The following is a 13,481-nucleotide window of genomic DNA, read 5'->3' as shown; positions in this document are numbered from 1 at the left end:
TGGGGGCTGTCGGCGGCGCCATGTAGAGAGGGTAGCGGCGGCGGGTGGACGGCGGGAGGGAGAAAGAAATCGGCGGGATAGGAGAAATGAATCGGCGGCGGGATATGTTTTGGGAGGCCTGTGCGTGGTGGTATAGGCGCGATTTGGCGGGAGCGGCGGGATTTGGCGGGAGTGTGAGACGAATTTTCCGTGTGCCGCTGACGGGTCGGCCCCGCGTCGGTTCGCCTCGCTTTTCGTTGTGTCCGGCGTCCCCGAACCGTCCCCTATGGGACGGGGACGGGCTCGGGGCGCCGGACACCGTATCGGGCCGCGCCGGACAAAAATGGGCTTTGGGGGACGCGGCTGGAACGCTTTTTTTGTCCGGCGCGCCCCAAATCCCTTTAGGGGACGCTTCGGGGGACGCGACTGGAGATGCTCTCAGGCTACTAGGTATGGGGGGTGCGGGCTGGACGGACGTCACAGGCAATCTGCTGTCCTCGTGCTGTAGCTGCAGGGGCATGTCGGCCGAGTTGGGGAGGCGGACGATCCGAGGCGGTGTTTGATTAGGATTAGGAATTCCGATTCCGATTCCGATTCCGCCTTGGTCCCTTGGTCACCCGGCCTATAGATCTATCTATATATACAGAGACTCGATCGATCGATTGACGCTGTACCTAGCACCGGTCGACTAGACGCGCGATGGGATCCTGGTTCTCTTCCCCTGCTCCTACTTTCTGTACGGCGGCAGCTGGACATGATGTCCTCCGTGAACTCTGGAATCGCCAAGCTGCTATCAGCATCCCGGGCAAGTTCGACGCCATCGTCATCTGTGATCTAGCCAACTGGGCCCTCGAACACTACAACTCCAACCATCCGGTATACATCCCGTTTCCTTCTTAGTTTATTTTCTTGATTCTATCTACGGACGCATGAGCTTATTACTAATATGGATACATCACTATTACAGGGCGCACCCGAGTTCCACTGTCATGGCTACCTGACACCGGAGTTGGACCTCAAGGCAGCCTGCGTTGGCTTCAGGAAAGATCTCTGGTACCACCTCAACTTCCTGGCTCGCCGAACAAGCGACGGCCATGCCGTCGAGACGCGACGCTTCTTCGCGGAAATGCGGTTCGAGCCATCCTCCGACAGGCTGATCGTCGAAACATGCATCATCTTAGGTAAGTATGTAGCCCACGCGGTTTATGTTACTCTATCTATGCAACTCGGCTGATTGATTGATTGATCCAATCCAAGCAAGCTGATTCTGTTTCTACCTCCCTCTTTCTCTCCAGAGGAGCCGTGTTCCAACTTCAGTACCAGCTGCGCATTTTGTCCCGATGAATACAAGATCTTGCATCCAAGCGAATTTGAGTGCGGAAAGGAGGGGCACGAAAAGGAATTCTTCCGCCACAGGTGTGGAATGGATGGACGCACCAAAGTGTTCTTCAGCGAGAACGAGATGCTACATACACCTTTCATGCTAGGAGCAGCAGTACCTCGATATAGATTGTAATATGTTGAAGAGTGATGTGTATAGTTTCGCTTGAGATCTACTGCTGAAAGTTATACCAAACAATCTATAGATAATAAATAGAATTCCACTTTTTTACCCTCTAGTTGTGCAATTGTGTAACGGCCCAGGGTAGCACCCCTATTAGATTTGTTTGTGTTTTTCTTTTGTGCATCATCATGACATATGCATCATATCATCCATGTTTTTATTAAATAAAATTATTTTATAAAACCCTTCCTCGTCTTTCCTTTAAATAAAACCTTATTCTCTCCCTCTCATATTTCTTATTTTATAATTAAGCTTTTCCAACAAATAAATTTTAGAATATAAAGGTGTTTTGTTTGTTTACAAATAAGGTAAATATTTTGAAAACTAGATTTGAATCTCACTCTCATCCCGGGTTCAAATCCAAAACTGAAAAAGAGTTTTAACTAAAAAGGTTTGAACAAAACAGAAAAGAAAAAGGAGAAAACAAAGCTTTGAAATAAAACTCTAACCTAACCTCTAACCAGGCCCAGCTCCCTTCCTGGCCCCTTTCCTTTCTCTTTCCCCGGTGGCCATCACTCCATCTGGCCCAACTCCCTTTCACCCCGGCGGCCCACCATCTTCCTACCAGCAGCCCACCACCAGCCCTTACCCCTTCGCTTCTTTTCTTCCCCTCTTGGCGTCTTCCTCAAAAGCTAGCACGAAAATGGCATGATGCCGTGGTCCTCCACCAGCACAACCACCCCTGCCCCACTCCTCACTTTCCCCCCTCCATAATTTCCCTTCGGTGCCATCCAGGAAAACCCTAGCCTCTCCTCTTCCTCCCCTCGCGTCGCCACTCTTTCTTCCCCTCTCCCTTTCTTTCTCTGTGAGCAACGGAGGCTCCACCGCCACTGGTTCACCGTGCTGCCGCCATCTCCGACTACCCCGCGTCGTTCTGAGGGCACCGACGGGTGCGCCTCGACGTCCTCGACCTCCCTGTACCTCCAATCGAGCAGGGGCGCCCTAAATCGCCGCCGCCGACCTCGTTCCCCATCAGCACCGGCGGCCAAATTCTCCGTCTCCGGCGCCGCCCTTCCTCCTCCGGCACCAGCGACCGCACGTCGAGCTTCAGGGTGAGCTCGTGCACCCCCTAGACATCGTTGCATCCTCCCTAGTTTCCGTTTCGACCTCTTCACCGCGGTGACCGCCGCCCTTCTTCCGCAGATGCCCGACGCCGGCGGTTCTCCGTCGACCCCTGGGCCCCGCACCGCCACTTTCTGGTCCGCCTCCTCGAGGTGCTTTGAACGCGTGCCTCCACACCTCCTGGAACCATATGCATCGTCGCACACGTTCACGACGACGCCGGTGGTCACCGCATCGAGCACCTTCTGTGTGTGCGCGCATGGTTCGCCACGTTGGCAGCCCACGTGGAATCTAACCCCACCAGTCATCCTCCGCGGCTACACCCTCCCCCCCGGTGAGAAAACGTTTGCCAGATCTAGATCTGGGCTTTTGCGAAAAAACCCCTTCATGTTTGTTCCTCAACCCGCGGTACCTGCAGCTGACAGTTTTCCCCATAACCCCCTGCAGTTTCGAAGAAACAACCCGTGATCCTGCATCTGCCGTGTCAGCCCTCCCTGGCCCGCACGTCAGCCGCCCATGCTAGCTTCCACCTGGGTGAGAAACGTCTCTGTTTTTTTTGAAAAAATGGAAGGAAATGTTTAAAACTTGCAAAATTAATATCTTTTAAATGGTAACTCGAAATGAAAAGTGTTATATATGAAATTTGATAAATGTGTTGAACATGAATATGCCATCCATGCTTGCTGTTTCATCATGCATCATATAATTTCGTGCTAGTTTGCATTATCACCTAATAAGTAACATATGGAATATGTGGGATATTGTATAGAGGATGTCCCGGTTCCATTTAATATTGAAGTAGCGCACCCTGCCATGATATGTCATGCTAACCAACACTTAACTTTGTCGGTAGAAAGTGCAACTCCAACCTTATTTGATTGTCCGGGGTTCCAACTCCGCTTTAATTGGATAAGAGCATCACATCATCCTTGCCATGTCATGCATATCTTCTTGATCATGCCGGTTCTTCTTTTAGTAGTAAGATTTGCATACATTGTGTGTTCCAGCATTTGCTTCTTCCCGGATAGGATCGCGAAGTGGTGCTGTGAGATACGACGAGTCCTCCGGATGTTCCTCGACAAGCTTTAACAGGCAAGCATTTCCTAAACTCCTGTCTCTGCAGGAGTCGCTCACCTATTTTATTTTGCCTTCTCTCTTGTGGTAGCCTTGAGTTGCGTTCTTGTCACGTGTCCTATCCACTTGTTACCTCCCATATTGCCTCCACCACCCTCCTAAAGATGTTGTTTGGTTATCCAGTCTGCCTTGCGAGTCGTAGCGCATGCTTAGGAGCTGTTGTTATCTCTATATATCTGTTGGGCTTGTTGGGAGGTTATCACATGATATATTAGTTGTTAGAGATAAACATGCTTTACCTTAATTGTTAACAACTAAAATTGTAAGCAGAGGCATCTGTGAGCCCTTTTGCGAAAGCATCGGAACTTTGACTCGCTAGTGTCCCCTAGGACCCGAGTTCTTGTTATCTGTTCCGAGATTGCGCGCTCTACCCATACGTGGGGACGATTATCGGGACCCTCCATCACCCATTACCTTTCCTTGAGTCTGTTTAATTGGGAGCCACAACCTTGGTTTTATTTGCATATGCCATGCATGCCATGCCTTCGTGTGTTTACTTCCTATTGCCTTCGGGTATTTATATTATGTATTGTACCTTGCGGGACGTTTAGCGAAGCGTGTGGTTTGCACGCCTAGCCGCCGACACAAACCTTTGAGTCCGTATCGGAGTACGGCCGAACTTCGTCACGGGTAGCTTAGTTTGGTGGCTCCCATTAAACTTTCTCTTGCATTGGGAACGGTCTTGTTATGAGACTTCACCTGTAGTAAGTGGGGTCGAGCATGCGTATGGTTACATTTGGCAACCCCTGCAGGGTGTACATCTTATCGATAAGCCGTGTCCACGGTTATGAACGACTTGAAATTATATAGCTCGATCATATAACAACTTACACCTTTACTTATCAGCTGCGTGTTGGTCAATTTGGACTAGTCGGAATAACATTATTTTTAACAGACAAAAGGGAACTAATTTTTTGCAGGTTATCCGACGAGCAACATACTGGATTCAGCAATGGGCCTTTCTGCTCCCGGAGGATCAGCGGGACACTTTGGCTACTGGATGCAACCGTCTGCTAACGGTTACTCAGGACTTCTATTTCCAGGCTACCGGGTGGCGGCACACTAGTAGATTGAAGAATGCTTAGTTTGAAGTCTTTTTTCAATTTTTCGATGGTTGATACTTGTCTCAACCCTCTCTGATCCGTGACGTAAACCTTATACTTTACTAAACTCTGCTGAATTGTTCAATAAATGAAAAGGCCGTGTGCATTGTATTGATGCAGAGGCTGGGCGATGCCCCTTTTCAAAAAAATATATAGTTCCATCATTGCAGTGTTGTTGTCAGACGGAAGGGGCAAGTAGAGGAGTTGAGGCTCTAATGAAGGTTCGGCTACCCATAACCGTCTTAGGGTAATTGACGTGGAACAAATATCGTTTGGTTGCAACATTTTGTTTACTCTGACGCCGCCACCTCACATTTGAAATGGAGGAGAAAGAGATAATTGAGACTCTAGTGACACCTCGATTACCCATGATCGTTTTAGGGTAACGTGGAGCAAATAACGTATGAGATTTTCAAAACAACAAGTTTGGGGTTTTAAAAACTCTGTGCACCCCCAACACACCAGGGATCAAACTTGACGCTTTGGTGTCTCATAAAGGTGAAATATTCTTTTATTGGGAGACAACATTCCCGTTGATAGTGAGACGGTTGTGGTGACTTCGTCAATGTCAAGACCCGCCAGGTTAGATTATCAAAATTTGTCTCTTGGAGGATCTTATAGGGGTAGGATGTGTATTCGTTCATATGGATGATTGTATGCACATATTTATGACGTTTTCGAGAAAAAAAGCCTTATTGCCTCCGAGAGAAAAAAATCTTGGTGTCTTTGATAGAAAATTCTCTTGTTCCTCTACTCTTTTATTGAATTTTTTTATATCATGGTTCAATCTTTTAAGGCGAAAGGAAAGAAGAGTACTCATGACTCAAGGAAAACCCTATTGCCTACAATCTTCAATATTAATGTGGAACATTTAATGCATGTGATTTATGGAGCAACATCTACTATTCCGGTGACGAGACCTCTTTCTTGGCACCTTCCCCTCCCCCTTCGGCGCCGCGCCATAGGAACGTCATTCCTGGCACTATCCATCCATATCTCCATCACTCTTTCTCTCCGTCGTCACCTTCCGTCGTCACGTCCCCTCGCGTGTCACCCCATCTTCATAACGCAAGGCGGGAAAACAGACGCGCCTCCATCAAACACGTTTCCCGACGTAAGAGCCACCTGTTTTCGGCGCTCACGTCACGCCGGCTATAAAATCCCCCCACGGGCTCTCGGCCCCTCCGCACAACCGAACACCCACCGTCGCCTCGAACCTCCCGTCCGCCATAGCCATTTTTCCCGGGCATCGTAGGTCGTTATCATTGTGATGATAGTAGAAGAGGAAAAATCTCTATGAGAAAAGCTTTCCAAAAACAAAGAAATTCTTGAGAGGAAATTGCGGAGTCGATAAGGCGAGGAGGAGAAGAGAGAGGGGGGAAGAATGTAAGGTAAGGTAAGGTAAGGTAAGGAAGGTGAGCTGGTGCTTGGGTGGTAGGCGGGCGCAGAAGATCCGGGGCTGGCTAGCTAGGTCTCCTTTTCAACCCTCTCGGCCCGCACCTTTCCTCTTCCTCTTCCTCTTCCTCCCGTCTCCGTCTCCCTCCGTCCCCATCCTCACCGCATTCGCATCTCCGGATCCCCTCACTCCGCCGCCCGCCCGCGCCGCCCTCCGCCCCGCCATTCCCGCCGCCTCGATCTCGCACCCACGGACTGAACCAGGGATGCCGGTACGACGCGAGCTGCCGCGCGGCTGATCTCCGCTCACGCCGGTGGGAGCCCTCTCTCTCGCGCCTGCGCGCGCGCCGACCTAGAGGGATCCCGTCGCGGCTGCGCCACCCCCCGTCCTCCTCCTCCCCCATCTCCCCTGGTAGCAGAGCCACCACCACCGCCACCAGCAGCAGCGACCCCGTTCTAGGGTTTGCTCGGGGGACGCCTCCCCGATCTCCTCGTCTCCGCTCGCCTCTTCCTCCTCACGCTCGCCCTCCCCTCCGTCGCCCGCGTGGTGCGACGGGCTAGATGTTTTCCCACGGCGCGGATTCCGCCCACAACGCCTCCGCTGGCGGCGTCGGCGTCAGCGCCGGCGGCCTCACCCTCCCCGCCCGCTTCATGTGGCCTCATGGCGGCAAGAGTGTCTTCGTCACAGGCAACTTCACCAGGTTCGCTACTTATCCCCCACCTCCCCGCCCTATCATATCCCCTGTGATTACTCACTGCCATCTCGTTGACCTCCTTGTATTTACTCTGCCATTATTATGCGCTAGGAATATTGGATTCCTCACTGCCCGTAACCGTTTCAACTGTATTTTTACTTCTACCGTGTGTTGTGTGTGCAACGCTCTATAGTTTCATTTCCAATGGGAAATATACTGCACTACTTACATATTTGCTCACTTAATTTATCTATGACCGCGCCCTGTGTAGATACAAACTTGATGACCTAAGTCCTATCTTCTGTGTTGACCGTAATCAATGATGAATATAGATTATCTCCCCGCCCTCGGTCTCTAGGATGTATTTTTGTATTGTGGTTTATCAGGGTTCCATGCAGACCGTTGGGCTTACCCGGCGATGCTGTTTTGTCGGTTCGTGCATGAGTAAATACGGCGGGGCATGTTCCCGCCCGTAGTTGAGTGTGCCTGGCAAACCAAAGTTCGAGTACTGTCCTCGTGCTGGCACACGGAAACAAAGGAAATTTCCAAATAGATACAAAATTGTAAATGTTCCCTGTTCAGGAAAGCAACATAAAACGGGATTTGGGCTTCTATTTTTTCTGTCGATCGCTGGCTCTTTAAAACCCAGGCTAATGTTTTATTATGCACCAACCTTATTGCAATTTTTTGTCCTAGGTGGTCAGAGCATGCGCCGATGTCTCCTGTCGAAGGTTGCCCCACTGTATTTCAAGCTGTCTTCCAATTACCTCCAGGGATTTATCAGGTGCCCTTCTTTATCCCGTGCGACCGACAGTTGTTGCGTGCTTTTCGTTGGTATATGTTTAGATTTATTTCATGTATTAATATTTCTATTCCGCTTCCTTGGGTTACTATTTAGCGTTTCTGTCCAGCATAATAATGCTTGAATGTTACCTGCTTGTCTTTCATTGTCTTCCACGTGATTGCATATTGCTGCATTTGCATTTGCATGTATATGTAACTATGTTTTTTCTTTCATCACATCTAATTAACCAGGCATGACATATATGCAATGTAAATGCTAACGTAAGGACCTCCTTGCTTGGTTATTGATCTGCAGTACAAGTTCTGTGTGGACGGAGAGTGGAAGCATGATGAGGGGCAAACTACTACAACAGGAGAGTATGGAGTAGTAAACACTTTATACTTGACAAGGGGATTCGACCACATAAATAACGTAGTGAGCCCCAGTACACCTGGGAGCATGGATGTGGACAGTGAAAATTTTCAGCGAAATGTAAGTTTCACTTATCTTGCAGAGTTTTGAGTGAACAAACACATTATGTGGTAGACCCTGTTCTTTTGGTAACCATTCTTGTTAGCTTAATATAAATAGCATGGGGACATGATCTTAAGCACATATAAATGTATAACCATCTGAGTGTTGTGATGTCTTGAAAATGCCTTTCTGTGGGAGAGGAGGGTGGAGTGGTTACCCACCTCTGTGTCTGCACAAGGGGCATACATCATATGTTCTTTGTTCCCTTGGATAATTTATACTAAAGCATGCATGCTCAATCATATCTTGTTACCTGCACTTCATGTGCCCGTTGAATGGTGGTTACAAGTTAGTTCTCTGTTTTGTTATTTTATAAGTTCCTACTAGAAGGTTAGAAAATTGAGTTATTGAGCAGGGATGAAATTTGTGACACTGGTCTTCCTTGTCTTCATCACAGGTTTCAGTGTCAGATGGTGCCCTTCAGGATGGTTCTCCAAGAATTTCAGAGGCTGCTATACAGATCTCTAGGTGTCGTGTTGCTGAGTATCTGAACGCGCATACTGGCTATGATCTACTACCTGATTCCGGAAAGGTATGGAAAACCAGCTGCTCTTATATGAGTGTTGTTAATGAAAAGCTTTATTTATATAACATTATCCTTTTTTCAATTCAGGTCATTGCTCTGGACATTAATTTACCCGTGAAGCAATCTTTCCACATTCTCCATGAACAGGTATTAAATCTTACCTTAGTTTTCCCCCCTTCTGGAGCTGTATCGTTAGTATTCGGGAGACATTCGAAATTGCTCGTCAGCCTGTTGCTTTACACCACCTTCCTGTATTGGCACAAATTAGATGCAAAACATAAATCACAATTTATTTCAGTTATTCTTGCTGATACTGTTCTTAGCAAGTACTACCTCTGGTCGGAATAAATTGACACGCCTACCACCTAGCAACATGCATGCATGGGCCTCCCTCCATGTCGATTAAGTCCGACCAGAGGGAGCATCTGTGGCTGTATCTTGTAATTTAACACACATAAACAGATGATGCTTAACTGTCCATAGTTGCACTGCGCTGTAGATTTGGGAGAAGTGAGAACAATGGCATACATTTTAGTAAATGCTGACCCATCGGTTTACTTGATATTGGAAACTGAACATTACTAGTTCGTTTGTTAAAATACAACTAATATAAGTTTACAATTTAATACTGTACACGGTTTCTAATTTGCCTTATTCCACCAGCTGCTCCCAGTTAATAGATATTAGCTTTTTACATCTTTTCAAGCTCTGTACACTAGTTTATGGGTACTTCCTCTGTCCGGAAATAAATGAATCGGATTTGTCTAGATTTGCATGTATCTATACACTAAAACGCGTCTAGATACATGCAAATCTAGGCAAATCTGACTCAGTTATTTCAGGATGGAATAGATGTGTCCTGCTCCATAAGTTCAGATACATCAGTTATTTGTCTTTATTGCGATCCAGCATTTCTGGCACCTTGATAACCCGTTGTTGGTTTTATGATATATTGAAGTCATCATCAGTTTGTGAGAACATACATTAAGTAGCGCACTTTGCAGGGTATTCCTGTGGCTCCTCTGTGGGACACATACAGGGGTCAGTTTGTTGGGCTTCTGAGCCCACTTGATTTTATACTTATATTGAGAGAGGTAATCTATTTCAACACTTGCTCTTTGTTCTTAGACTCTTAAGTGTTGTCATTATAATTCAACTGTGTTGGCAGTTCGCTTGTGTTATGTGTCATTCTTGTACCCTGTAGGAGAGGCAAATAGTCCTGGATGTGTTTTTCACTAAAATTTATCGTTGCGGGCGATGCCTAACTATTTATTTCATACATTTTTCCACTGACAATTTAGAAGCATCGGGAATATAGACTCACTTGTTTTGAACTGAATTATTCAAGTGTTATATCGTCTTGCTTGTTTGACCTGGGGGAGGGGGGTGGCAGTTACTTGCTGTAACCGCTTACTGGCCACCCTCAGTGTGGCGTAAATCCGTGTATAACTATTTTATTGTAGTACTGTTGAATCATTTATGCTTTTTAGGGCAGGTACTGGATTACACTTTTGGATTCTTTAAGCTGTGAAAGGTCAATTTTTATGTGCCCTTTTAGTTACTAGTCGTTCTAGGAACTGCTAATGTCTACGACTAACAAGTTAGGTGATCCTTGTCCACTGGTAGTATATCCCAGTTCTCCTGGTCAGGGTAATCCGTGTTTGTTGGTGACAGTTTATAACAAGTTTTTACACAATTTTTTTGAGCAAGTGGAACCCCCCTGCGCAGGCAATGAAAATGCACTCATCTCGTTATGTTTTACATGATAAATCCTTGTCTGTATCAGGTATTTTTGTTGAATTGTAATATCTTATTTTTGTTGCAGCTGGAGACACATGGCTCAAACCTCACAGAGGAACAGCTTGAAACACACACTATATCTGCGTGGAAAGAGGCTAAGAGGCAAACTTATGGAAGAAATGATGGACAATGGAGATCAAATCAGCATCTAGTGCAGGTAAGTTGCTACCTATTTCTGGTTGAGAACTGGATTTCAAATTTCCGTGCAATTTGGCTTTGCAGACTTAATGGGACTGATGTTTGATCTCGAGTTGACCAATTATGCTTGCTTTCATGAAATTGAGAACCTTGCTTGCCTAGTGTCTAGATGAAATCATTCCTTTTCCTTTTATTTTATTTTATTTTATTTGACAAGTCGTAGACAGCAGTAGTGGAAGAACCCTTTTCATCGCCCATGTTTAGCACACATTGCACTTTTGTATAGAACTGACCTCGTGAGCGTTGTGACCTCTTTACTAATCAGCTGGTTGGTACGGAATTTGTTTCCATTACTTAAGTTTTGAATGTTAATGTTTGCTTCAGTTTTTCTTATTCAACCCCAAGTTCTTAGTATTTATTTTCCTTGCAATTTTATGTGGCAATGCACTAACATGAGTTGACCTGATTTCTAGGCCACCCCTTATGAATCCCTGAGGGATATTGCCATGAAAATACTCCAAACTGGTGTTTCTACAGTTCCAATTATCTATTCATCTACATCAGACGGATCATTTCCGCAGCTGTTGCATCTTGCATCTCTTTCTGGAATTTTGAAATGTAAGTATTCCCCTCTGCATCTTTATGACAGACCGGACTTGTATTTTATGTGCTATGAGCAGCTTATCGCAAGATAGCTTAGCAGAATATTATTTTTCAGGTATCTGTAGATATTTTAAAAACTCTACTGGTAGTTTGCCTATTCTAAACCAACCAGTATGCACAATTCCGCTGGGTACATGGATTCCGAGAATAGGTGAACCAAATGGTCATCCATTGGCTAAGTTGCGACATAATTCATCACTTAGCTCTGCCCTTACCTTATTGGTTCAAGGTATGTTCTCTCTTCTCTTTGTTGCAACCAAAGGCATTACCAAATAAAGGTGCTCTTGCCTGAATTTATAAATTCGAAAGCAGGCCCTGTGTTATTCAACACAATTCCACTGATATTCCGTATAATGTGAAACTATTGGCTCTGCAATTCTTCGAAACTGATCACTTACATTCTATACTCTAATTGTATATGCAGCTGGAGTTAGCTCAATACCAATTGTGGATGAGAATGACTCGCTGATCGACACATATTCCAGAAGGTATACACCATTTCGACACAAGAAGACACACTGCTCTTTTGGTAGAGTTATTTTGCTATGTTCCACTTTTGCTGATGACTTGTTTATTCTGTTTCATCCATTGTGTAGTGATATCACAGCTCTGGCGAAAGACAAGGTCTACACACATATTCGCCTAGATGAGATGACCGTTCAGCAGGTATGCTAGTAAAAGTCTAGTAATGCCTATCTTAATTAGGTTTTAGACTGAAACTTATGCCATGGTTTAGTTATCCAACCATCAGGATGTTTGGTATGGTAAACATGTTCCCTTACGAGTTGGTATTTTGGGAATGAATTGGCATACCACAGCTATTTTGGAAGTATGTTTATCCCGCCGTTTGCTGCATCTGGCCTGAAATGTAACTGATATTCAGGCAGGGAGAAAATCTACATGTGGTTGAATTTTTTTTTTCACCTATGTATAGATAGTTAGGTACTCATTTGTCCAAGTGTCAGTCGATAGTTTGATACCACCTATCAGATCAGTGTTTGCGAAATTCATAACTGCTGCTGAAGCTTAACTGAATAGTATCAACATTTATTTTTCTGTTGTCAGGCTTTGCAGCTTGGCCAAGATGCGAATTCACCTTTCGGACTTTTCAACGGGCAAAGATGCCAGATGTGTCTCCGATCTGATTCTCTGCTGAAGGTTATGGAGAGACTGGCTAATCCTGGTAAGTTGTGTGTGTGTGTTCATTCAGTCGTGACTGCATGAATACGAATAGTTCGATTAATCCATTAATTGAACTCTTGTATATTGTTTACCAGGGGTGCGCCGCGTGTTCATCGTGGAAGCTGGAAGCAAGCGTGTGGAAGGCATAGTATCGCTGAGCGATATATTCAAGTTCTTGCTAAGCTAGCAGAAGGCATCGTCTTTGTTTTGTTGGGGTGCAACAGCTGCCAGAGTTAACAAGAGTAGCACAAACAGATTGTGGAGGCAACAGTTGAGACCTGTGGCTGGCTGTTGCCGATAATGGCCGTTCAGGGTCTGTAAAGTTTTTCTTTTCTTGCTTGTGCCCCTCACCGCTGGTACCGAAATATCTGGTGACTTTTTCTTCTTCTTATCTTATTGGATTGTTTTGGCTGCTTGGCGAGACTAGTCTCCAAGGAGCTTAGTTGGTTCTGTCTTGGTCCATTCTGTGTCTAGTGCTAGAGACCCGTTAGCATCAAAGAGAATTGGGGGGAGTGTTCCAGAGGGTGAATGACTGTCTGAGTTCCAGTGCACCAGTACACCATGTGTTGTTTTTGCTCAACGTAAAATCTTTCGGTGGGCAATGATGCAACCATGGTTGGAGGCTTTGCTGCTGTTTTCTTGGAACCGGTCTGGAAACAAGAAAAATCGAATGTTGATAGCAATCCTCCACCTGGGGGGATGTACAATTGTAAACATCATTTTATGTTTGAACTCATTTCGTTTTCTCATTGTAGATCATTATCGTCATTGTACATTCGCTGTCCTCGATGAGCAAAGTTTGCAATTTGCATTGTGGCTAGGTGGAGCTAATATCTTGGGACAGCTTGTCATTGTCAGTAAGAAAATCCAAGCAAATGGAGGTGGAGCCGCCGTTGTACGCGACGGCGTGAACCTGTGTGCG

General features: G+C 46.0%; 2 protein-coding genes across 2 annotated transcripts; both read left to right on the top strand.

Moving 5' to 3' along the window:
- The first annotated feature begins 444 nt into the window (after positions 1-444).
- LOC127348018 (uncharacterized) lies at positions 445-1,545 on the top strand. The gene is made up of 3 exons (XM_051374136.2): positions 445-855; positions 947-1,160; positions 1,275-1,545. The coding sequence occupies exons 1-3, from the start codon at positions 679-681 to the stop codon at positions 1,493-1,495; spliced, it is 612 nt and encodes a 203-aa protein (XP_051230096.1). The 5' UTR covers positions 445-678; the 3' UTR covers positions 1,496-1,545.
- Positions 1,546-6,335: 4,790 nt separating this feature from the next.
- LOC127349396 (sucrose nonfermenting 4-like protein) lies at positions 6,336-13,313 on the top strand. The gene is made up of 13 exons (XM_051375136.2): positions 6,336-6,938; positions 7,629-7,716; positions 8,032-8,208; positions 8,648-8,782; positions 8,864-8,923; positions 9,781-9,870; positions 10,602-10,733; positions 11,188-11,332; positions 11,433-11,606; positions 11,802-11,865; positions 11,974-12,043; positions 12,443-12,560; positions 12,655-13,313. Exons 1-13 carry the CDS (start codon positions 6,799-6,801, stop codon positions 12,744-12,746), a joined length of 1,485 nt encoding a protein of 494 aa, XP_051231096.1. The 5' UTR covers positions 6,336-6,798; the 3' UTR covers positions 12,747-13,313.
- The last annotated feature ends 168 nt before the right edge of the window (positions 13,314-13,481 follow it).

Source organism: Lolium perenne, chromosome 4, assembly GCF_019359855.2.
Source record: "Lolium perenne isolate Kyuss_39 chromosome 4, Kyuss_2.0, whole genome shotgun sequence".
Taxonomy (NCBI): domain Eukaryota; kingdom Viridiplantae; phylum Streptophyta; class Magnoliopsida; order Poales; family Poaceae; genus Lolium; species Lolium perenne.
This window is presented reverse-complemented; position numbering and strand designations above follow the sequence as displayed.